Source organism: Suricata suricatta, chromosome 5 (assembly GCF_006229205.1).
Source record: "Suricata suricatta isolate VVHF042 chromosome 5, meerkat_22Aug2017_6uvM2_HiC, whole genome shotgun sequence".
NCBI lineage: Eukaryota > Metazoa > Chordata > Mammalia > Carnivora > Herpestidae > Suricata > Suricata suricatta.
This window is the reverse complement of record NC_043704.1, coordinates 145580809-145606836: the sequence shown is the minus strand read 5'-3', so window position 1 is coordinate 145606836 and position 26028 is coordinate 145580809. Positions and strand designations below refer to the sequence as shown.

The following is a 26028-nucleotide window of genomic DNA, read 5'->3' as shown; positions in this document are numbered from 1 at the left end:
AATGAGGAAGAATGAAATATGGCCATTTGTAGCAAAGTGGATAGACCTCGAGGGTGTCATACTAAGCGAAATAAGTCAGGCAGAGGACAGATACCATATGTTTATTCTCACAGGTCTAACAGGACAAACCTAACAGAGGACCATGGGGAGGGGAAGGGGGAAAGAGCTGGGGAGAGTGAGGGACACAAATCATGAGAGACTATTGAATACTGAAAACGAACCCTGGACTGAAGGGGGAGGGGGAGGGAGGGAAGTGGTTGATGGTCATGGTGGGGGGCACTTGTGGGGAGAAGCACTGGGTGTACTAGGGAAACTAATTTGACAATAAACTATTATAAAAAATAAATAAAGGAAACTACAATATACTCTTCTCTTACTGCCCTCCAAAATTATTATTTTTTATTTAATAATTAGTTACAGAGATTTTAACATAGTTGTTGCTTTGATGATATCTGTAGTAATAATTTTGTAATAATTAAATCTAGAAAAGAGACTAACCCTAGATCCTTAAATCACAGGGAAACAATTTTTTTATTTAAAGCTATATAAGTATTTTTGTTCCAGAAGATCACTGGGTGACTGATAAGACTTTCAAGTATAAATTATATTAGGGTAAACTTCCTTCTAAAAAGAAAACTGGAGCAATTTGAGCAATAAAATAAATAATGATAGTATTAGATTTTAACCCATAGGATAAATATTCATGAGTCCATATTAAAATACATACATACATACATACATACATGGAATGGATAGCTCTTCATTGCAAAACAATATCAAGTAATGAATGTAGAAGGAAAGAAGAAAATAAATAAATCAACATTAACCAAAGGTCACAGTAATAGTTGATGCTGACAAGATCCACTGATGAATACTAAAATTAGTGTGCAAAAGTTTAAAGGGAAATGGTATTTGCATGGATGGTATTTGCATCACTTCAAAGTATCTCCTACAAGGTATTTAACAACTACAAAGGGAAAGAAGGAAAAGATCTTAACTTCACAACAGAGAAATCCCACAGATGACAACTGAACCAACCAATCAAGGTTAACATCACAGGACATATTGCCATCACGAGCTCCTTGATAAATGCATAGAACACAGTATTAATTCTGTAGAATTCTTACCAAAAATGCCTAACTTTATCCCAATGATGAGAAAACATCAAACAAACTCAAACTGACAGACCATCTACAAAACAACTGATCAGTACTCCTCAAAAGGGTCAAGCCCAAGGAACCATGAAAGACTGGAGGATACTAAGGAGCCCCGACAAGGAAGTGCAGTGCGGGTCTCCGAATAGAAGAAGGTCATCCTGAAAACAGTGGTAAAATTTGCATGAGGTCTGTATATTAGTTCGTAGCTTTCTGTCAAAATTAACTTCTTGCTTTTGATAATTAAACTCTGACATATAACATGCTAAGATGAAGGGAAGGTGCAGGAGAGTATACAGAAACTCTCTGAACTATCTGTGCCTCTTTTCTGTATGCCTAAAATTAGTTCAAATTGAAGATTAAAAATAAAAAGCTTCTCTGATGAAAAAGAGGAAGAGGACGTGGGCAGTGAGAGAGAGGGGGATGAAAACGGAAGAGAAGCACCCTGCAAGAGTCGTGAAGCCTCATTTGGCAGTGGCCGATGGGGGGTGGGGGGCAGCCTATGTTCATACCTGCATGGAGAAAGAGCCTCTCTTCACACGCTTATTCTCCCATGTTGCAGAAAGTCGGGAAGTTTTGTGCGTTTGTAAGAAATAGTACAAAGTTGCACTGTTCAAGATGGCCGCCACGAGCACAGAAGAGCGCTTGGCATGTGGCGAGCCGGCAGTGCGATGCGCTGGAAGAGGAGGTGCCTGCTGGACTTCAGAGACTTGGGGCCAAATCGAAACACAGAATGTGAAACATCTCTGTAATTTTATGTTACTTGCACTGGGAAATGATCATATTTTGGATAGGTGGGTGAAATAACATATGTTACGAAAATTAGTTTCACTTATTTTGCTGTGACTTTTTCATATGGCTACCAGAAAATTTAAAATGTTATATGCAGCTCTCATTATGTTTGTCCTGGGCAGTACTTGTGTAAGTCCCAGGAAAGGAAATGCTTGTGAGGTATCCATGCAAACAGTTGGAATCGCTTGTTCAAACCACCTGGGTTTCAGGAGACTTGGAGTTGGATTCCTTTGCAGACTGAAAAGTTCTGTCTGGAAATACTTGTTCTTGGACATCCTCAGGGGGGCAATGTGTAAGGGGAGAGATTGGAGACACAGATGTTAACCATAAATTACCAGGCTAGTTATCATTCTCTGGAAGCAGCTCACACCAGTCCACAAGGGCCAATAGCCAAATGTCTAGAAATGCTAAAAGATGGTTGACAAATGTAGCCGCTTTAACTTACGATAAATAAGTTACATTAAAAACCAAACTCATCACTTCCATATTATTTTACTGCACTTTGCTATTGTCTATGATGAGGTTTCTTTACATCTATCTTAACGTGTACGTGTGTGGTGAAAATACAATATAATGGTATGCTAGTGACCATTTCCCTGCCCTGTGGTCAATGACATCACATTGATAACCTGTAAATACAACCATGGTGTATTTACACCAAGAAAATTGGCAAATACCATAATTCAGAGCTTTTCTTTTTGAAGACCCAGTTCTCAAACGTCTGCCAGGAAACCCTGGCCTTTCAGAAGGTACTGAAATACACAGGACACCAAAAAGACAAACAATAACCATGCTGGTTGGTTGTTGATTTAGAAAAATGAGAACTTGTGTGCACCGCTGGTGGGGGTATAACATGGTGGGGTCACTTTGCAAAACAGTCTGGCAATTCCTGAAGGGATTAAACATAGACACCATGTGATCTGGGATTACTGCTCCTAGGTACTACCCAAGAAAAATGAAAATATATTCCAACACAAGAACATATACACAAAAGTTCACAGCAGCAGCATTCCATAACAGTCCAAGAGTAGAAACAAAACAAATGTCCATCCTCTGATGAACAGATGAGTAAGATGTGGTTTATGTGCACAATGGGGTATTATTTGGTAATAATAAGGAACAAAGTGCTGATACCTGCTACCAGGTGAACCTTGAGAGCATGCTCCATGAAAGAAGCCAGTCACAAGACTGTATGATCCCATTAGTATGAAATGTCCAGCAGAAGCAAGTTCATGGGCACAGAAAGTAGACAAGTGGCTGCTTAGGGCTGGAGACATAGAGAGAAATAAGCAATGGCTGCCAATGGCTACGAGGTTTCTTCTGGGGATGATGAGAATGTTTGAAAACTGATTGTGGTAATGGCTGCATAACGCTGTGAATGCGCTAAAAACAGGGAACTGGACCCTTTAGATAGGTGAATTATATGGCATATGAATTATATTTCGATAAAGCTTTAAACACTATCTTTAGCACACCCTTTGTCCGTTTCCCGAGATGTGGGCTCCTGGGATGCAGTTTGGTGGGGAATGACGTTAGAGAAACAAACCTCACTGAGCTTCTCTGGGACATGCTGAGGAAAGACGACCACAAAAGTGCCCAGGAGGTCCCCAACCAGAGCCCTGTGGGCTGTGTCTAGTCCACAGGCATGTTTAATTTTGAGCACTTTATAATCATGAGTCGTCTTATTTTTTAAAAATCCATCCTTACCGGGGGTGCCTGGGTAGCTCAGTCAGCTGAGCATCTGACTTCGGCTCAGGCCATGATCTCACCATTCGTGAGTTCGAGCCCCCCATCAGGCTCACTGTTGTGAGCACAGAGTCTGATTTGGATCTTCTGTCCCCCTCTCTTTCCATCCCTTCCCTGCTTGTGCTCTTTCTCTCAAAAATAAATAAATCTTTTTAAAACAGATCCATCTTTCTGGGGCACCTGAGTGGCTCAGTTGGTTAAGCATCTGACTCTTGACCAGCTCACGTCATGATCTCATGGTTTGTCGGATTGAGCCCCAATTCAGGCTCCACTCTGAGAACGAAGAGCCTTCTTGGGATTCTCTCTCTCTCCCTCTCTCTCTCGCTATCCCTCCCCTGCTCATGCACTGCCTTTCTCTCTCTCTCAAAATAATAAACTTAAAATAAAGATTCAATAAAAACCCCTTTCCAATGTGTCCTACCCTTCGAAGATGGCACCCTTCCCGTGACTGGCCTGAGGCTGCAGCCACACCAAGCCAAACTCCCACCTCTCCCTGTGACCTCCCTTCTACAGGGACTAAGAATCTGTTACCATTCATTGTCACAGCTACCCTAACGTTTTTATCGAAAAAAATGTACTGTTTCCACGAGTTTGCAGAAAAGCAAGAGGCATCAGAGAGCCGGATGGGAGCGCACACAGCCTTCCTGTTTCATAGGCTAACAAGGTAACACCGAAAGAATCAGCTTCATCCTTGCATGCGCCAACCTCACTCTTCCTCATGGACTTGGCAGGTATGGAGGACGCAATCCCTGTCTTCGATTCAAAGTGGTCAAGAAGCAGGGCCGTGTCTGTGGTCTGATTCACTAGCACAGATGTGGCCTAAAACAAAGCCCTTAACGTAACTGGGTGATGAGGGAAGGAACAAGGAAGCTGGAAGCCCATATCCTTGAGACATTCAACCCCCCAGAAGCCATCGAGGCTGAAAGAGGCCGAGGAGCCCTTCCTGCATGGAGCCTGCCCTCCCAGTCGTGCTTCATTCAAAACTGGACTTAATTCACGAATCTACCTTAATTCAAGGTTTAGCCCTCTGAGCCCGTCCCAGGAGGAAATGGGTAAACTGCGTGGTCAGTTGCACAGGCTCCCTAATGCCTGAAGTCACCCAGCCCCTAGCACCCCTCCAGCCAGTGTCGCTGCTTACGTTTGATGAGGTATCCTGGGTAGTGGGAGGAGGCCACAACGTGGAGGACAGTGCAGCCATCCCCGTCCTTCTGGTTGATGCGGCCTTTCCACTCGGGCTTGTGGTCCATTAACCACCTGAAAAGATGGTTTTCCTCTGAAGGAAATTAAAATGAATTACAGATGTTATTTTCCACATACAGAAAATCAGTGCGGAAGCGCATCAATGTGTATAGTCTGAGGGAACCGAATGGGGACTCCCACACACGTGTGCCACTCGCCCCAGACGAGATGGGAGATGCAGGGTCTGTACGTTAAAAAGATGAGTTCTAACTTGAATCAGATGTCCTGGAAGCAGAGTCTGAGACAAGGGTTCTTGTACGTGGAGCTGTTGACAGGGAGCTCAGGAGAAAGAGAGTGAGAGACGCAGGACGGGGGAGGAGGCCAGCGGAGACGCGGTCTCCAGAGTCTGCCTCAGCCTGACCCCGCAGGGAGTGCTGGAGCACCACAGCGCTCCACAGCGTTGGCCCACCGTGAGGCAGGGGCTAACCTTGGTGTCCATCAGTCAAGACAATAGACCACCTCTAGGCAGGGGGTGTGAGTGAGGGACAGGAACCGGGCCCATTCAGAAAGCAAGTCAGGATCTGAAAAGACTACCCTAATCATTACTATTAATAAGACATATTTTTCAATGTTTATTGCCTTATTTTGAGAATGAGTGCATCTGCATGAGCCCACATGCAAGCAGGGGAGGGGCAGAAAGAGAGGGAGAGAGAGAAACTCAAGCAGGCTCTACACTCAGCTGGGAGCCCAATGTGGGCTTGATCCCACGACCATGAGATCATAACCTCAAGAGTCAGATGCTCTCTGACTTTGGCTCAGGTCATGATCTTGCAGTTCATGAGTTCGAGACCCGCATTGGGCTCTGCTGGCAGCTTGGAGCCTGGAGCCTGCTTTGGATTCTGGGTCTGCCTCTCTCTCTGCCCCTCCCCTGCTCATGTGCACTCTCTCTTTCTCTCTCAAAAATAAACATTAAAATTTTTTTAAAAAAATAAACACACATAAAAAAAAAGAGTCAGATGCTCAAGGCATCTGGGTGGCTCAGTTGGCTTCGGCTCAGGTTATGATCTCACGGTTCATGAGTTCAAGCCCTTGTCAGGCTCTGTGCTGTGCTGACAGCTCAGAGCCTGGAGCCTATCTTCGGATTCTGTGTCTCCCTCTCTCTCTGGCCCTCCCCTGAGCACGCTGTCTCTGTCTCTCAAAAACAAATAAAAAGAACGTAAAAAAAAAAAAAGAGAGAGAGAGAGAGTCAGATGCTCAATTGACTGAGTCACCCAGGTGCCCCAACAGGACATATATTTAAAAATTATTTTCCCTCAATAAATAAAATTAAAAATTAAAAAAATAAAATAAAATAGAAATTATTTCCCCAAGTTCCTTCCTTGTAGCTTCTGGAATCAAGGAAAGTCACACACTTCTGCCAACTCTTCAAACATCATTTGTTCCCAGGCCAGAGTTTTCCTCTGAGAAACAAGTCAGGGATAAACTTGAACCCTTGGTCATATGGAGGCCTGCCTGTACCCACGGGAGCTAACGTAAAGAGCAGACACAATGGGGAATCACGACGTTCACAACCAGAGGCACACTTCCCTGGGTTGCAGATTCTTCGTTTAAAACTGGGAGGATTGGGGGCACCTGGGTGCCTTAGTCGGGTGAGCATTTGACTTCGGCTCAGGTCACGATTTCAGGGTTCCTGAGTGTGAGCCCAGCATCAGGCTCTGCACTGACAACACGGAGCCTGCTTGGGATTCTCTCTCCCCCTGTCTCTGTCTGCGCCTCCCCAACTCATGCTGTCTCTCTTTCTCTCTCTCTCTCTCTCTCTCTCTCTCTCTCTGTCTCTCTCTCTCTTTCTCTCTCTCTCCCAAAATAAATAAAACTTACAAAACAAAACAATGCTGTTTGGGCCGCCCGGGTAGCTCAGTCAGTTGAGAGTCTGACTCTTGATTTCAGCTGAGATCCCAGGCTCACTGAGCATGGAGCCTGTCTGGGATTCTCTCTCTCCTTCTGCCCCTCTCCCCGTGCTCGCTTGCTCTCTCTCTTCTCTTAAAAAAAAAAGTTTTAAAAACAAAAAACAAAAACAGAACAATGCTATCTCCCTGCTGCCTTTATTCATTTGAATAATCAAACCATTTCAATATTCAAATCATTTGACCATTGGCTAAAGTGGCTAAATCCTGGCTTCTCCTGAGCTGGGCGCTGGGAGGGCGGCTGGGACGGGGTGAGACCGGGAGAACACTCACTGGCTTGGATACAGAGTCGCATGAGGGCATGAAGAGGGTATGGTCCTATCGTCTCGATACTGGCGCCGATGCAGATGAGCCACTGCACCAGCCTGGGCACCTGTTCCATCTTCTCGTAAAGTCCAATGAAGACATATTTCTGGGGGGGAAACACACATAGGGAGAATCATGGCAGTCAGTACATCATTATAACGTCAAACTCAGTCACTCATAAAACTGGGGACCAGGGAAACCTGGATTTGCTGCAGCCCATGCCTGAGGTTATTATAAATAACAAATACACACCGAGGCGGCGGAGTCCCCTTCGACACGCTGGAGTCCTGGATACCAGCCTGAAGTGGCCTGACTTAAAAACCACAGGTCTCAAGAAGTCACCTTACCTCAAAGAGACTCTTCAGTGATAACTCTGGGACATGGATATTTCGCGGCAGTCGGTCCTTTCTCGCTGACAGAAGTAGGAATGACTGATGACAAGGGAGAAAGAGAAAAACCTGGAATAACCGTGCTCTCCACATAGGTTATTAGAGCAAACGTTACCTTCGGGGGTGAAAACGAACAAGCAAAAACCGCAACAAAATACCCTCCAGCCATGTCTCTCCTTTTTTTTTAAAGTTTGTTTTTGAGAGAGAGGGTGAGAGAGACAGAGCACAAGCAGGGGGAGGGGCAGAGAGAGATAGGGACAGAGGATGTGAAGTGATCTGTGCTGACAGCAGAGAGCCGGATGCGAGGCTCAAACTCACGAACTGTGCGATCATGACCTGAGCCGAAGTCAGATGCTTAGCCAGCGAAGCCACCCAGGTGCCCCAGCCCTGTCTCTCTTTTTACGTCACCCGCCAAGCTTTACAGCCTGAGCCAGGATAATCGAAGTCCTTCTGTCCAGCCAAAGTCTTGTTCCCGCTGACAGCTAGGCTCTCCCCACGTCAAAGCTGCCGCAGACAGGGACAGCTGACATCAAGCAGCATCGCCGAGGGCATAGCAGGTAAAAAAAGGATTCTCTGCAAAGTCCTTACAGCTTAGCGAGCAAAAGAACCCAATCCTTTCCAAGTATCTCATCCCAATTAATTCTGTAGCACACAAGCGTTTGGGGTCCGTTAGCCCCCTCGAGCAGAGCGCTGGAGAGACCCCTCTCTCAGCCAGTGAGAGCTGATCGCACACCCCTCACCAGTTCCACCCCCTGCGGCCCTACTCGTGGCTTCATGGGCCTTGGTCAGAGCACTGACTACAGAAACTGACAAACACGCCAAATTGGGGCTCTTGCTCAGAGAGCTGGTTGTTAAATCGCTGACCCAATCTAGCGTCAATGGAGAAACCGAATCCCAGAAAGGTGAAGCAAGGTTTCCTAGGACACCCTAGGAGTCTTTCCTAGGAGGTCTCTCCCGAGGTCACCCAGGTGTGCCACCAGGTCTGAGGGCTCCGGGTTCTGCACCAGGCTCCCTCACGGATGCTCAGCGGCCGTGGGACCACAGGAACTGAGCCTCTGGCACATCCTGCTTCCAGGTTCCTTCAGCCTGATGCTCTCTCTTTACTGCTCACCCTGAACAGGCAGGCCCCAATCTCAGATGACATGCTCAGGGTTCTCACAATCCTGACTGCTGACCCAGCTTTGGTTTGTTTTGTTTCATTTTTTAACAAGATGCTTCTGTTTCCAATATGTCAAAATGACCTGGGCCCCACTGCTGGGATATTGGATCAAGTGGACCTGCCCCTTGGTCTGCATTCTTGGGCCTTTCTTTCCCTACCTGCTTTCTCAAGACCCTTGAATAGGGGAGTGAGTTTCAGGGAACTGGTGGCTGGATTTTAGGGGATCTCCCATGAACCCCCTGAATCTATAGCCATAACTGTGTGTGTATACAGAGAACCCCATCAACATCATTAGGTTTTCAGGGGAATCCTTGAGCTTTCTAAAAATTGAAGAATTCCGTCTTCTAAAGTCATTCGCCCTGGCTGGTTCTAGCGTCCTTATGGATTGCCCTGGCTTTTGGTGACTTTTCTGGACTGCCCACAGTTTCAGAAAGCCCAGAAAGCCCTTCCTGACCTACCTTCCACCCTCGGCCAGCCTTGCTCATGAGCACTGAGAGGCCACCACCAAGGACAACCAGTATTCACTGGACACTTAGCACACGCAGCTATCACAGGCTCCATGAGCTCAATGCCCGGCACACCATGAGCCCTTGACAAACATCAGCTAATATTATTATTAGGTGTTCTTGCACCAGTATTTCTAATCTTCACCGAAACCCAAGAGAGTAAACTTATAACCTGAAACTCACAAATGCAGAAATGAGGCTCAGAGGGGAAATAATTAGTCCAAACTAGAAAGTGGAAGGCTATGCTTTGAGGAGGCATCTGTGTGACACGGAGCCCAGGCTCACAGGGCTCTGTGCTCCCCTCTTCTGTGGATTCCCGGCCCTGGGTCCGGTCCCTTCACTGCTACTGCAGGCAGCAGTCCCTTAAAGCTACACAGAAGCTCTCAGAGGGGCCCAGGCAGGACTTCTGAGCCCACACTAGCAAATGCAATATAAAGATTATGATATGGGGGTGCCTGGGTGGCTCAGTTGGTTAAGTGTCCAATTCTTGATTCTGGCTCAGGTCATGAGCTCACGGTTTGCGAGTTCGAGCCCCGCATTCTCTCTCTCTCCCTCCTTCTCTCCCCCTCCTCTGCTCACACACGCACTCTCTCTCTCAAAATAAATAAATAAACGTTAAAAAAAGATTCTATGAAGATGAACATGTAGTAATTTATTTTCCTCATCCCACATCACCATTAGCGTCTGGACTTTACACTTTTGTGATGACAATGGAGACACAGAGCAAGGAGGGAGGGTGATGCACATTAGCTGATCTTATTATTAGGTGTTCTGAATACGTTTCCAATCTTTAAAAAAAAACCCCAAAACTGGCTAATTAATATATCTCAGTGACTTTCCATCTTTAAGGATGTTGCAGTTAAAAAGTTATTTCAGCATCAAGATACACATATGATAAATCACAGCCCCCTCCCCAGTGCCAGCAGAAAGAATCTGTTTAATCAAGAATGTGCTTTTCCCACAAGAGACTCATCTTCTTTGACTTACATGCCACAATCCTTTCTTTGCCAACTTTTCTACCACAGATTGCCACACTTCTGTTGAGAATTCAGTAGCAAAAATGTGATCAAAGCAGGGCAAGAAACTCTGCAAAACAATGGGGTCACCTGAAAGAAAGGTCCATAGGTTAGAAATTGTAACCCAGGCAGAGTCTAGAATATTTGAGAAGGCCACATCTAAACAAATGGCAAATTAAAGATATCAGAAAGAAACACATTCTCGGGCAACAGGTGACTCAGTCCTTTGAGCCTCTGACTCTTCAGTTCTAGTCATGATCTCATGGCTTGTGGGTTAGAGCCACACATCGGGTTCTGCACCAACAGTGTGGAGCCTAGTTAGGATTCTCTCTTCCTCTCTCTCTCTTCCTCTCTCTCTCTCTCTCTCTCTCTCTCTCTGCCCCTCCCTCACACAGTCACTTTCTCTCTCTCAAACTACAAAATAAGCTTTCTGAAAAAGAAAGAGAGGCATTTTCAAAGTAAAAGTCCTATATAATTGACTGAAGTAACAATCATTTTAAGTTCACCCATAAACTCAATGCCCCAAGAGTTAAGCAGTATGATGTGAGCTAATCCTCACTGAGCTCTTCTATATGTCAAGCCCAGTCATATGTGCTAATATTTAATCCCTCAAAAATATCCACAAGGCACTATTATCTTCACTTACAGAGGAAGAAATAGAATCCCAAAAGGGTTTAAAGAAAAAACTCAGTTCCCTTAAAAAAAATGTGACATCTAGTCCATGGGTTTGAGCCCCACATCAGGCTCTGTGCTGACAGCTCAGAGCCTGGAGCCTGCATCAGATCCTGTGTCTCTCCCCACACATGCCCCCGCCCCCACTCCCGCTCATGCTCTGTCTCACACTGCCTCTCAAAAATAAATAAATGTTTAAATAAATAAATATAAAGAAACAGATGAACATAAGGGAAGGGAAACAAAAATAATACAAAAACAGGGAGGGGGACAAAACATAAGAGACTCTTAAATGTAGAGAACAATCAGAGGCTTGCTGGAGGGCTTGTGGATGGGGGGTGGGCTAAATGGGTAAGGGGCATTAAGGAGTCTACTCCTGGGGCGCCTAGGTGGCTCAGTCAGCTAAGCATCCAACTTACACTCGGGTCATGATCTCACAGTTCACGAGTTCAAGCCCTGCATTGGGTTCTCTGCTGACAGCTCAGAGTCTGGAGCCTGCTTGTGATTCTGTGTCTCCCTCTCTGTCTCTGCCCTCCCCCGCTCATACTCTGTTTCTATCTCTCTCTCAAAAATAAATAAAACATTAAAAATTAAAAAAAAAAAAGAAATCTACTCCTGAAACCATTGATGCACTATATGCTAACCAACTTGGATGTAAATTTTAAAAATTAAATAAATTATTTAAAAAAAAGAAAGATGTGACAAATATATCTTCACCCAACCAATGAGAAATGAAGACAAATAAGGTCAGGCTTCGTGGCGCTTCATGCAACCAGTTAATGACAAAAACAGCGATGGGAGCCCAGACCCACCACCTCCCTTCTTCAGTACATGTTCTTCTAACCTCGTGGCCCACTGAAGCTAATGAGCCTCCAAACCACACTGCTCAGACTCACGTCCAAGCAAACAGGGCACCTTCTAGAATAGCAAGGCCCCTCCTCCAGGATTATCAGCTTCCAAAATGAGGTAAATATCACAATAGATAGACATTGCATGAAAGGATGCAACATTTCCATAAATTTACTTTTCAATTTGAGAAATCGGGCAGTGGGCATTTGTTCACCCTCCAAACAGGAGTCCCCTGGCATAAAAGCATGGGATATGTTGTTGCCTGAAGAAGTCCTAAGAAGTGCCCACTCTCAGGATGGCAGCAGGATGGAAACCATCCGGATTTCTCGGGGGAACAGTCACCCAGAACGAACAGTGACTTTACAAAGATGCAGAAAAGACATGAGGGATGGAAGGGGAGCAGCCAAGCCATCAGGCTCAGAGGAGAAGGAAGCAGACTCCATCACGGCAGCAAGACTGTCTGGAAAGATGTGACCCATTGGCACTCACCTGGGGATCTTCTATCTTTTCTATTGTTTTTAATGTTTATTTTATTTTTGAGAAAGAAAGACAGAGTGTGAGTGGGGGAGGGGCAGAGAGAAAAGGAGACACAGAATCCGAAGGAGGCTCCGGCTCTGAGCAGTCAGCACAGAGCCAGACGCAGGGCTCGAACCCATGAACTGTGACATCACGACTTGAGCCAAAGTCGGACGCTTAACCACTGAGCCCCCCAGGCACCCCATCACCTCAGGATCTGCCGGGGGGACTCGGCTGTGTCCGCCTCCAACCCCCGCCCCCACTCACTGCCTGATATGGCTCTCAACCCCCCATTTGTGCCAAATGTGCCAAAATTTGTGGCATGCTGGCCGCGTGCCACAAAAGTGGCCTTCCCACATGCCGGGAGGGAACAGGTCGATCTCTAACAGTTGAATTTATATCCCTGCCTCTGAGAGCCAAAGACCATTTTCCCACGGTGCCAGTGTGCACCATTTTTCACATCCTAACATCTCTAGAATTGGGAGGTGTGTGATGATTGAGTTGGTCTCTCAGTGGCAGAGCATTTTTCAGTGGCACATCTTAAATCGGTACAATCTTAAGGAATACAGTGTTTGAAAACAATGACCTGGTCATCAGCAGAAGTCCCAGACTGCACCGAGATAAACACACAGAGTTTCTTGGTCACTGGCAGTGAATATATTACATTGTGTCTTACGGTTTTCTGTCTGTCTGATCTAGACCACTGACAAAGCCAGTGGGCTAGGTCATTAGAGTGAAACTCAAAGCTGTGACACAAAAGGCCCCCGTGCATCACTGACCATAGCAGCCGAGACCCCGAGCACCGCGTCAGCTCCCACGGGCCCCTCCATCAGCCCTTCCAAACTATTCTGACAGCGAACAAAAATAGTGTCTCCCCTTACTGGAGAAATACATGCAAAAATCACAGAAAAGAGCCTAAATCACATAAAATGAGTAGTATGAGTTGGGAAGGATCTCTCAGTAGCAACACAGAAAACTGAAGTCTGAAACAAGTGTGGTGGAGCTCTAAGTGATTTCTGCAAAACAATTTTGTTGTTTTTACCAGGACCTGAGCCACCCTAGCTTCCAAAATGCTTTCCAATGTGAAAATCAGTTTCATCCAAACTGCATGTATCAGTCACAAAGAAACACCCTGGAATTATCTCCCCAGGAGCTATTAAAATAAAATAACGAGGACTTAGAAGGAAAGAAAGAAGAGAGAGAAAGGAAGAGGGAGAGAAAAGAGGGAGGTAGGAAGGAAGGAGGGAAGGGGAGAGAGATTGATTGAATGAAAGAAAGAAAGAAAGAACAGGAAGGAAGGAAGGGAGGGAGGAAGAAGGAGGAAGGAAGACAGAAGGAAGGAAGGAAAGAGGGAAGGAAGGAAGGAAAGAGAAAGAAAAAAGAAAGAAAAGGAAAGAAAGAAAGAGAAAAAGGGAGGGAGAGAGGAAGGGAGGAAGAAAAAAGGAAAGAGGAAGGAAGAAGGAAGGAAAGAGAGAAGAAGGAAGAAAGGAGAGAGAAAGAAAAAAGGTAGGAAGGACAGAGAGAGAGGAAGAAAGGAAGGAAAGAAGGAAAAAAGGAAAGAGAAGGAGGAAGGAAGGAAGGGAGGAAGGAAGAAGGAAGGAAGAAAAAAGGAAGAAGGAAGGAAGGAGGGAAGGAAGGAGGGAGGCAAGGAAGGAAGGAGGCAGACGGGCGGGCGGGGGGGGGCTCCCCCCAGTTCCAACTTACTGCCCATTGTGGTGAAGACTCCCACAAGGAAATCAGCGACCTGGCTCTGGTCCTGGCTGCCCTGGAGAAGTCGCAGACCCTCGAAAAACATTCGAGCAGCTTCGTATGGCTGGAGCAACCTCAGCAGGGAGTAGCCGGCCCTGTAGTATCCCTGGGACAGAAGGAAAGCAAAGCCGTAACTCACCATCCCTCCTAACCAGCTGCTAACTGAGGAACAGCAAGAGTGATGACGTGCAAGAGACATCTCACTTCTGTGTAAACAGGGATTTCTAACAAGCCCTGGGTACAGGATTTCCACGTGACGTTCCGGGCCACATTTTTCTTGTCATCTTATAACTGTCAAGAAAACAGTCCCCCCGTTGGGGCGCCTAGATGGCTCAGTTGGTTAAGCGTCTGGCTTCGGCTCAGGTCATGATCTCACAGTTCGTGGTTTCCAGCCTGTTGACAGCTCAGAGCCTGGAGCCTGCTTTGGATTCTGTATCTCCCTCTTTCTCTGACCCTCCCCTGCTCGCGCTGTCTCTCTCCGTCTCTCAAAAATAAATAAAAAACATTAAAAAAAATTTTTAAAAAGAAAACAACCCCTCACAAATCCACGACTTCCACGACATCTGACACAGGACGCAGGGTGAAGGAAGCAAGCCTGCTCCAACTCCATATGTGGCTTAGTGATTCATGCATCAAATCACAGCCCGGCCAAGAAGAGGAAGAAAAGAATGGGATTGCCAGGCAAACACACAAGTTGTTCCTGCTCCTTTCGATCAAAGCCAACACACCTTCCACTGGGTGCACAGCTGGGGGGAAAAATGGTCATGACAAGCAGTGAAATGTATTGAGCTCCACGGTGTAGGGGTTGTACACTGGAGTGAGGCAATTTTTTTTTATTTCTGTGGAGAGGAAAACTGCAATGATTGACAGAGGAAAATAGTTTAGTTTTGTCTCTGTAAAATGGTGTACCTTGAGTAGGAGCAAAAAAACCTCACCTTCCCTCTCTTTGATTCTCTAAAGGAATCTACACCAGGATCTACCAAGACAACATTCTAAGATAATGAAAGGTGTTCACCAACAGGGTTTATAAAAAAAAAAAAGCGAGCACTTAAAAATTCTACTTAGCGCCAAATCTCTATTTATTGATTTGTTTTCACCTTCACTTAAAATGACATTAGATGACAATCGGGGGAAAAAAAGGGATGGGAGACTGGGTGTGTTTTCCCCCCAACCCAGCAGTAAGCTGGGTACAGAATTCCCCCACTTTCGTGCCTTCCTCAGATTTAAGTTCCTTTACCTTTTATTTTGATGGGGAGATGAAAGGGAGATAGAATCGGCCACCCTAAAATATGATACTTTAGCCTACGGGTTATCTTGAGCCCAAGGCATTTGAGATTCAACAGATGCAGAAGGAAATGTTCCTGGAGTTTCCCTTATCTGCATAAAAGCAGAAAGTCTAAGAAATGAGGACTGCCATAAATCTCCCCTCCCAGGGAATTCTGATGGCCATGAAGAAGATGGAAATTGGCACCGAGCCAGCCCAGCACTGCCAAACATTGCTAGGCTAGCCCTATTTCCCTGCCATCGGCTTCCCCCATGTATGTGCATGTGCATGCCCACTGTCCCAGCCCCAGACTTCTCAGTGCCCCCGCAATGTCTGTGCCGTGTCCACACTTCACCACTCTTTGTGAAAAATGTGCATGAGGGGCGCCTGGGTGCCTCAGCAGGATAAGCATCCAACGCTTGATCTCAACTCAGGTCATGATCTCACAGTCATGGGTCTGAGCCCCGCATCTGGCTCCATCCTGACAGTGTGGAGCCCGTTTGAGATTCCCTATCCCTCTCTGCCCTTCTTTCACTTGTGCACTCTGTCTCAACATAAATAAATAAACTTAAAAAAACTGTATAGGAGCTCTTCGGCCTATTTGCTTCTCTTGGGGTCTTTGCTTCTTTCTGAGGAAGACCCCCGTGCTGTGTAAAGATTAACAGGAGATAAAATAAAATTTGTATGTTCTTCTCTTGTTAATTTGTCTCTGGTCAGTCTAATCTGCAGGGCCCCAGCCACCGAACCAAAAGAAGGTAGGTGGAAAGTGTTCTTCCTCCCTTACAGAGAGCACAGCTGGGAGAGGACAGGCAGTGAGTAGGAATGGGGAGAGAGGAGACACCCAGGAGGAAGGGTGGGGGCAGGTCGTGCTGCTGGGACTGCTGCAGGTCTGGCCCCAGAGGAAGTCCGCGGGCCACCTCGTCCCCGCCATCCCAGTTGGACGATGGGGGAGAATCCTAAAATGCCTTAGAGGCATTCCTCATCCCATTTTTAAAACTATTCAATGGTTTCTCCCTCCTCCAATAGAAAAGGCTTAAGGTAGGGGTGCTAGGTGGCTCGGTCAGTTAAGTCTCCAATTTCAGCTTAGGTCATGATCTCGCGCTCCATGGGTTCGAGCCCCATGTCGGGCTCTGTGCTGACAGCTAGCACAAAGCCTGGAGCCTGATTCAGATTCTGTGTCTCCCTCTCTCTCTGCCCCTCCTCTGCTCACGCTCGGTCTCCTACACTCACAAAAATGAATGAATGCTTTTTTTAATTTTTTAAAGAAAAGACTTAAGGTAAAATAGAAAAGCCCCTCCCTTGGGGACGGAAAATCTGCAGGTCACAGCTCTGCCCTCCTTCCCGCTGCTCTGTACACAAACCACAAATCACTGAGGAGACAATACAAACTCCTATGTGCCAAGTGCCAACAACTCGAACCAAGATCTCCTTAATCCTTGAAGCAACTCTAAGGCGTAGGTAGCAACTCCCTGGACACTCAGGGAATGGAAGGCGTAAGGAAGGAAACGGATTTCCTCCCGGCTACTGAAGCCAGTCCACGGCAGAGCCGGGCACCAGGAGCAAGGCCTCTGCTTTTCTGACCTTGGAGCCTCACCAGAAATGGTCTTTATCACTAACATGACACTTAACTGTCTGTGCCTCGGATGGCTCCAGAATGGTGACTCCTTTATGGTCCCTGATTCTGCTTTTTGTCCTCCCCCAACCTGACAGCGGGTTACTCAAGGGCTGGGATGGGGTCCCCCTGTCCTGTTGGCCTCGAAGCACGAAGAACAGGAAGGTACCTTGCAGACTGAGTACCAACAGCGTTTTAGCCCAAAGAAAACAACCAAACGCCCATTTACTGATCTCGCTTAACACCTTGCAGGGGGATTACTGGCCCTTCAAGCCTCCCAATCCCTCCAGTGGGGTTGATTTCAACGTCAGCAGGGCTTTTTGAAGAATCGGTGTCATGTCGGTCCACCTGACACTGAAACACAGCTTTGCCCAAATGAAACCTGGAAACATCCAAGTATGCTTCAGACTGTGAGCAGTGGTGAAACTACATGAGAACCTAGTGGGGTCCACCCACCAGGGCATTTCCGCACCTGCCACCAGTGTCCTTAGCCTCCTCCACGTAGGCTCCCGCACCCTCCCCAGCTGTCACCGTACCTTCACGTAGGTTGGATCCCACTGGAGACATTCCTTGGCCGCCACAAAAGCCTCGTTCCATTTCCCGAGGCTGTAAAAGGCGCTGGACTTGTTACACAGCAGCACTGCCAGCTCCCTGGGGGGCACCCTATCACAAAGAACCAACCGGTGGTCAGTAGAGCCATCCTCCTGCAAATATAGACAATCACCCTGCGAGGCCACAATTCTGGGGCTGGCTGCCACCATCACCAGCCAAGGTCCGGATTACGCCCAGCACACGGGACCTTCCAGCCCGCTGGAAATCCCAGGGCCTTAGCAAAGTCCAAGTCTCATCCCTCCCAAACCCTCTGCTCCTTCTCATGACAGATGTCCGTCCTCAGCACCTTGCTTCTACTTCTGACTTATCTCCATGGATCTTTTCAGTTTTTTTAGAGACTGCTGGTGAAGCTGCTATGAAAATGGTGACTAGTCCTGGGGCACTGGGGTGGCTCAGTCAGTTAAGTGTTCGACTTCAGCGCAGGTCATGCTCTCACAACCCATGGGTTTGAGCCCAGCATCGGACTCTGTGCTGACAGCTCTGAGCCTGAAGCCTATTCCGGAATCTGTGTCTCCCTTTCTCTCTCTGCCCCTCCCCCACTCACTCTCTGTCTCTCTCTTTCTCAAAAATAAACATTAAAAAAATGTTTTTAATTCAGTTCTTTAGCTGTATTGGCCACATTTCAAGTACTCAAGAGCCACATTCTATATTACAGAACATGTTTGTCACCAAAGAAAGTCCTACTGGACAGTGCTAGTCTAAGTATTTGAAGTTATAAATCAAGTTTACAGTGGGTTCAATAAAATACATTCTGTCTTCCTACTTTAAAATAACTCGTTCAAATTGAGAACTACAGGAACTGTGTGGCAGGGCACAGTGAGCTGGGTCTGCATCCCTGCGCACCCCCTGCACCTCTGCCTTCATCCTGCACTGCCAGAGACAATTCCAAGTGCTATCCACACCCCTGCCCTTGGTCAGACCTCTGATGAATGGGCTGCGGGTAGGAGGTCTGCAAATGCCCTGGGCATAGGGTTCATGGGCAGAATTCCAGGGTCCTGGGATCCACGGTGTGGACCTAAAGGGAGGAAAAGATTCTGGGTGGGTAAAACCCTTGGCCCCAGGGACTCCTGCCCGTGGGGTGGGCAGAGCTGGAGGAAAGCCAAAGGAGGGTGCAGTGAGGCATGTCATGGCCGGGTCCCTCCTGACTGGGTCTAGGGACAATGCAACTACAAGGTTAGGACCAAAACCATGTCAAAACGTGGAGACAAACGCAAAGTGTACCAAAATGTGTCAGAAGCGGCCCAGGTGCCATCGAATTCAAGACACATGAGGGGAAAAAACCAAGGCTTATACTTCCTTTTTATTGAATATTTTCATTATGAACGTAATCCAAATCACTATAGAAAAGTTAGGTGATGCCAATAAGCACAAATAAAAAGCAAAGTAAAAATCACCTCCACCACTGCCCCATCGTCAGTCCTTTGTCTCCGCCTTCCGTCACTACCAGTCATTCCCTTGAGGGGAAGGGATGAGGCCCCAGAAGTGCAGAGAAGAGGCAGTGGGGCCATCTGTGGGTGATCAGCAAGGGAGCTGGGACTGCAGGTGTCAGGCCCAGATAACCTAGATCAGGGCCATCCCCAGCTGCAGTGAGCATGGCTGCCACTAGAGGCTCCCGTGGCCCTGAGATTCGCCCTCAGCTTCAAGGGAGCTGCAGTCTCCCCCTGGAAGTTGTGCCCCCTGCCGTGGACTAAACTGTGCCCTGGCCCCGAGTGTGCTGGAATTTGGAGATGGAGCTTTTCAGGAGGTAATTAGGTTTAGAGGAGGACGTGAAGTGGGGCCCCTCATGTAGCCGTCTGCAAACCAGGAAGAGAGCTTTCGCCAGGAACTGAACTGCCCAAGACCTTGACCTCAGACTTACCAGCCTCCAGAACTGCGAGAAGTAAGTTCCTGTGGTTTACTCCACCCAGTCAATGGCGCGCTGTTATGGTAGCCCAACCCCCCTCCTTAGGACAACTCCCGGGGCCAGAGAGCCTATAACCTGTGGTTGACGGACATGGGAGTCCAAAGGTCAGCTCCCTTACCCCAGAGTGGGAACAGCTCTGCAGCACAGCTCATACTCCAGTGCTCCCCAGGGGTCAGGCTGAAGCCACATCCAGATGTCACACCTCATCCCTGCTTGGAGCCTCCCCTGCCCCCATCCTGCATCCCTCGGTCCCCTTCTCCTGAGAGCACTTGCTCCATAAACCAAATGCACCTAAATCCCTACGTCAACTGGCAGCAGGAGGAAGGCAGGAGGCAGGTGATGGGCAAGGGGGGCAGTGGCAAGAAGGTCACGAAAGATAATATGTGAGGGTCCAGGCAGAGGTCCCATTAGTGGCTCCACAGCCATCACCACAACACACCACTGCCTGTTTAAGAAAGTCAAGGGCTCTGTGCTCGAGGCCCACAGTTCTGATCTGAGTCAGGAGAGGCGGAATTACAGGCCCAAACCAAGAACACTCAACTCACATCCAGCTACTGTGCAGAGACACCAAGGTAGGAAGTGGGAGCCGGGCGTCAGTCATTTAATTCAGTGGCGTTTCCCAGTATAGGTTTAGGCTGCAGGCACCCCACAAATGCCAACCTCTGCTTCCTCTACTGCAGCAGTTCCCAAAGTATGATCGGGAAGCGTCTGGTGTTTCCCCAAGACCATTTCTGGTGGTCCACAAGGTAAAACCATTTTCATGATAGAAGCATTGTATATAAGCCTAAGTAATGTTACTATTTACTGGCAAAAGGAATTTGCAGATGTGGTCCATTTATAGATCTTGGGGGGAGATAGGATACGACCAAAAGGGTCCTTATGGGAGAGAGACAGAGGGAGACGTGGCTATAGCACAGGAGAGTGTGACATGATGTGGCAGCGCACTAGAAGGAGACACTTTGAGGATGAGGGAAGGGGCCACAAGCCAACCAGTGCAGGCAGCCCCCCAGAGCCGAAAGAGGCAAGAAATGGATTCTCTCTGCAAAAGACCAGCCCCCCAGCACCTCGATTTAGCTTCAGGAGACTCATTTCAGCTCCTGACCACCAGAACTGTAGGATAATAAATGTATATTGTCTTAAGCTAAATTGTGGTCAGTAGTCACAGCAGTAACTGGGAGCCAGGCATGTGCCTTTTTCACATATTCTCTCCCATGTGTTCAGGGATTCTTCCAGAGCTACATGATGCTTGACATCACAATGGATTGAACACAGAAGCAGACACAAGAAGTGTCTTCTATTGAGACTGACATTAAAGAGATCTGCAAAAGGGGTGTCTGGGTGGCTCAGTCGGTTGAGTGTCCAACTTCAGCTCAGGTCATAATCTCACGGTTTGTGAGTTCAAGCCCCGCATTGTGCTCTGTGCAGACAGCTCAGAGCCTGGAGCCTGTCTTCGGATTCTGGGTCTCCCTCTCTCTCTGTCCCTCCCCTGCTTGCTCACTCACTCTCTCTCTCTCAAAAATAAATAAAACACAATTTTTAAAAAATAAAGAGATCTGCAAAAATAAAAACTTACAATCTCTTTTGCAATACAGACTCCTTTGAAAATGAGTGCCATTGACTCTCTGTCCCTAGAGATTACACACAAATTTTACCAACAGATTTTATTGGTTCTTGGTGTTCCCTTGAAGCCGATCCATGGTCTGTAATTCGTAGTTTAAGAATCACTGATGAAACTCATCAAGGGAACTTGCTTCACATAATTTTTCGACTATCACTTAATCTGTCCCCTAAGTTCTTAGAATGAACAATTAAAATCTATTCTGAAACTAAAATCTATTTGTTAGTTACTAGAGTTTCATCTTCACTGTCTCTGAAACCTTTCCAAATCCCTTCTAGCTACAATGGATACAAGTTCTTTGTTGGGCTGGAAGCTCCAAGAGAGCAGAAGATACAATCTTATACTTTATTTCCTTCCTCACATTGCCATGTGTTGTGTCTGTCTGCTAGAAATGGGAGAATTACAAAAAATCATGTTCTGCTTCATTCTCGTATATTAGTTCATAAGAATAATTAAAAAGATACAATTTTAACATCTTTAAACTTTGGCTTCGTGACTTCTGAATAGTCATTGGCTGCAATTTCAACTCTTCTATCCCTACATAGCAAAACTTCCACCTGTTTTTGTGTAGCACATGAAAAAATTTCAAACATTGATTTAGACTAGTGGATAGGACTGAGCTTTTTTTTAAGTTTTTGTTTTGTTTTGTTTTGATAAAGAGAAAGCAAGCACTGAAGGGACAGAGAGAGAGGGAGACAGAATCCCAGGCAGGCTCTGTACTGCCAGCACAGAGCCCGATGTAGGGCTTGAACTCATGAACCGCAAGATCATGACCTGAGCTGAAGTCAGGAGTCAGACACTTTACCGACTGAGCCACCAGGCACCCTAGGACTTACCATTTTTAATGGTCATTATTCATTTCACTCCTAGTTTTATATATATCCTCAGTAGTATTTTTCATTAGTACTAAAGTACTTGTTTGAAAGTATTTCACTATTACATAAATTTACTTATACGAATCTACCTGGTTTGCCATCTTTGGGTATTTGTACTTTGTAGGCTTGTAGGTAAACATTAAAAGAAGAAGAAAAATTTCTCCAATTAATGTAATACTTTGTATCATAAAGCCATGTTATAAATGCTGTTGCTTTAATGCCTTCTGAAATGTAAACACTGTAGCCAAATAAAAGACAAAGATTAAAAAAATAAAAATAAAAAATAAAGAGATCTGCAAAAATAAAAGCTGTGCCGGCCACCCTTCTCACTAAAATATGTTTTCAGTTTTGGAAAACATTTATTTTTCATTAAAATACATTACTTAGGTTAACATATAATGAGTTTATTATAGACATTTTAAATAGCTGATTATAACATTTTTAAAGTTTGTCTCTGTTTTAAATTCAAACAGGCTCTACTGATAGCTACAACCTACACAAACAGCAGCCCTTAGGGGTCCTCTGTAGTTGTTAAGCGTGTTATGATACTAAAATGGGAGCAGCTCTACTGGAGGCTGGAGAGGCAGGGGAAGAGGTGGACCTGAGCCCCTCAGCCCCCCCCCCCCCAGCACACACTGTAGCCTGGGGGTAAATGGCATCAAGAAAGTGAAGTAAGTGGCAATTGAGAGGCTGGGGACTTGGACCATCCCAGGAACTCGGATTCCCCTGCCCAGACAGAAGGAGAAATTGTGCAATGTTTACCAACACTCTCCTGTGTTTCACTTTCTATTCCTCCAAGTACTTGGTATTCTCTGAGCAGTTTCTGAGCTCACAGTCCAGAGCAGATAAATAGGAAGTGGGGGAGAAAGAAAACAGAAACTAGGCGGGGTGATACGAAATGAAAAGAAAACATTTAGCAGCAGAGTGAGTTTCCATTTAGGATGAAAACGTAAGGGGAGCACTGAGCCCCAGCACTTACCCCCACTGGTATAACTGCAGGAGAATCTGGATGGCTTCATCGTACTTCCTGATGGCCAGAGAGAAGTTCCCGTTCTTGAGAACTTGGTTGCCAGATTCTTTCAGCAGCTCGGCGTAAGCCGTAGGGTCCATCCTGCATTGAGAGAGGGGAGGGGACGCTGGCTGCCAGCCGAGTGGGGCCAGTCTCCCTTCACGTCCGCAGCATCGCTGCTAATGGCAGTTTGTTCCCTCTGGCCCCACCCACCTGCCGACAGCACATCCTGACAACACCCCTCACCACCAGGGGACCACACAGGGCTCCCAAGGAGGACATTTCTTCACCCACACACGGGACACGCAACCCCTCGCAGGCAGTGTGCGCCCGAGAAGCAGCAGATCTTCTCATAAGTGGTTAGTGTCTCCCTGACCCACCATGACGGCTCCTCCAGAGGCACTGTCCCCACTGTGCAGATGAGGACACTGAGGCTCCCGGAGGTTCAAATCACTGGCCTCAGGATCTGCTAGTGGCATTCTCTGGTTCTGCCCTGACATCCTGCTCTCGACCCCTGCTCTTGACCCCTGTACCACATGGACTCCTGGTACAGGCGAAACTCAGTGGATAGCCCTTTGATTCTCTGGGAGGGAGAGACGTTCTAGAGGCCTCCATATGCAAGGAGCTAGGACACAGGGGAGGGGGTGGTGGGAATTGCAAACCCTCTCCCTAAAACACTGTAACATAACCCCCAGGGCATTTGTCCCTGAGATTACTTCTTGCAGATCTTAACTTCTGCCTCATTCTCTTACGTAGACCAGACTAGCATACAATGGCCACTTAAATATCTGTGGTGGGACAGATTTGAAGGCCAAACCCAGAAGGCTGCCTGTTACTGATTCTCTCTGGTATGTGGTCAGAGACAAGTGTCCAGAGCCCCACCTCCCATGAACCCCAGGCATGTTTCCTGAGAGCAGAGAGTCTGAAATCCTGGAGAAGTAGCCACCGAAGAGGCAGAGAAAAGGCGGGGCTCAGAAGAGATGGCCCTTAGGATCTCCTCCTTCCAGGATGGCAACAAGGAAGGCAAGCGGGGGTAGGGGTCTTGACTACGAGGACAATTCAGATGTTTGCAGGTGTCATGTCCCTGGGGGACAGGGGTATACTATCTATGGCAGATCTTATTAGCTATCTTGGATAGATAATGATTCCTATTAAGTGTACCATTTTAAATTGTGGTGAGGGGTTTGGGACAGGGGAGGCAGACCCAAGCCGACATATGTGGTGGTCTATTTTAAACCCATGTGAGCTGACTGAGGATGGGGTTTTGGAACAGTGTGCCAGAGCTGGGTCAGAAGGAGGTACATAATTCCTAAGCAAGTCAGAGCACAAAATTTCACCTACACTTTCCATTAAATAATCTCTCCCATTCCACGACTCAAATTTATACAGAGACGACTGAAAAGAACATGAAAAAGTGTTCAAGAATTGATTAACTACAGAATATAAATATGCTTCTCTTTTGAGTATTGTCAGCTGTATGTCCAGCTTTTTAAACTGGTCGTGATCACACAACTACGGGGAAAAAAAATCACCATAACAACTGACAAAGGATTAATATGCCTCTTTTAATTTTTTTTAGGAATCTCTATACCCAAGGTGAGGCTTGATCTCATAACCCCAAGATTAAGAGTTGCATGCTCTACTGACCAAGCCAGGTGCTGGCCTCTTTTAGAAATACCTCCCCAAGGTACCTGAGTGCCTCAGTTGGTTAAGTGTCCAACTCCTGATTTTGGCTCAGGTCATGATCTCACAGTTGTGAGATCAAGCCTCATGTCAGGCTCTGAGCTGAGCATGGAGCCTGCTTGGGATTCCCTCTCTCCCTATCTCTCTGCCCCTCCCCTGCTATCTCTCTCTCTCTCTCTCAAAATAAATTAAAAACCTAAAAAAAAAAAAAAAAAAAAGAGGGGCGCCTGGGTGGCTCAGTTGGTTGAGTGTCTGGCTTCGGCTCAGGTCATGATCTCATGGTTTGTGGGTTCAAGCCCCACATCAGGCTCTGTGCTGACAGCTAGCTCAGAGCCTGGAGCCTGCTTCGGATTCTGTCTCTCTCTCTCTCTCTCTCTCTCTCTCTCTCTCTGGCCCTCCCCTACTCACACTGTCTCTCTCTCTCTCTCAAAAATAAATAAAACATCAGAAAAAAAATTTTTTTAACGAAAGAAATACCTTTCCACTGAAAAAAAAGGCCATGAGTTTGTCCAAAATGTGCAAGGCTGTAAACCCACAATTCACAGAGGCATACAATAATTTCTAAATATATGGAGAGTTGCTAAACAAGATCACCCTCACTCGTGAGCAAAAAAATAATAATTACAATGATAAGACATCATGGGAAAATACTTAAAGAATTAAAAGAATGACCCCAAATGTTGGGGGCTGTCATATACTGCTCACAGGGGAAATGCACTACCTCAGGGACAGATTAAGTTTTGTGGATGTTTGCCTCAGTGAAAATGTGGAAGTAACCCTAAATGTCCTATAACTTATAATGGATTTGAATTGGCTATAGACTATCCATATGGTAGAACACCACACAATTCATTAAAAAATATGTCTATGTAAATAAGCATATAATTCTAAATTGAATTTTCAACACATATAGTATATTGAAAATATGCCAAAATGTTCACACCGTTGGGATTGGGCAGGATTTTAATTTTCCTTCTTGTGTTTTTCTGAATTTCCAGCTGCCACGCAAGGTACATTAATAATCAGAACATATTATTAAAATTAGAGTCCTTAAGGACTTAAGTGAAGAATTCAAACACAAAACATTTCCACTATACTTACAAAAACAGTAAAAGCAACTCAGGTCAGAATTTTTGGGTTGTTTCATATTCCTCTAGACACCAAGAGTGAGCTTGTAATGTTACATGAGCAAACATCTAATGTATTCCTTCTCATTTCTGCTTTTTCTTGGTATAATCACATCACAGGAAATGGGGGAATTGCCAGCTGCATGGAAGGTTTTTTGCCTTTTTTTTAAGTTTTTATTTATTTATTTTGAGACAGACAGAGACAGCATGAGTAGGAGAGGGGCAGAGAGAGCTGGAGAGAGAATCCTAAGCCAGCTCCGCACTGTCAGCGCAGAGCCCGATGCAGGGCTTGAACTCAGGAAATTATGACATCATGATGTGAGCTGAA

The 26028-nt window shown here is 46.3% G+C and overlaps 1 protein-coding gene across 2 annotated transcripts in view; it reads right to left on the bottom strand.

Moving 5' to 3' along the window:
• Window positions 1-23088, bottom strand: part of TRANK1 (tetratricopeptide repeat and ankyrin repeat containing 1) — an 80263-nt gene extending 57175 nt beyond the window's left edge. The window contains exons 1-7 of one of the 2 annotated variants that reach the window (XM_029940453.1): window positions 22861-23088; window positions 17410-17536; window positions 13953-14103; window positions 10183-10301; window positions 7489-7572; window positions 7109-7247; window positions 4831-4965 (exon numbers count right to left, since the gene is read on the bottom strand). In XM_029940453.1, coding sequence (XP_029796313.1) covers window positions 4831-4965; window positions 7109-7247; window positions 7489-7572; window positions 10183-10301; window positions 13953-14103; window positions 17410-17536; window positions 22861-22991 — 886 coding nt within the window. In that variant the 5' untranslated portion in view covers window positions 22992-23088. The remainder of the gene's footprint in view (window positions 1-4830; window positions 4966-7108; window positions 7248-7488; window positions 7573-10182; window positions 10302-13952; window positions 14104-17409; window positions 17537-22860) is intronic. The other variant, XM_029940454.1, reaches the window with a different exon arrangement.
• Window positions 23089-26028: the final 2940 nt, after the last annotated feature.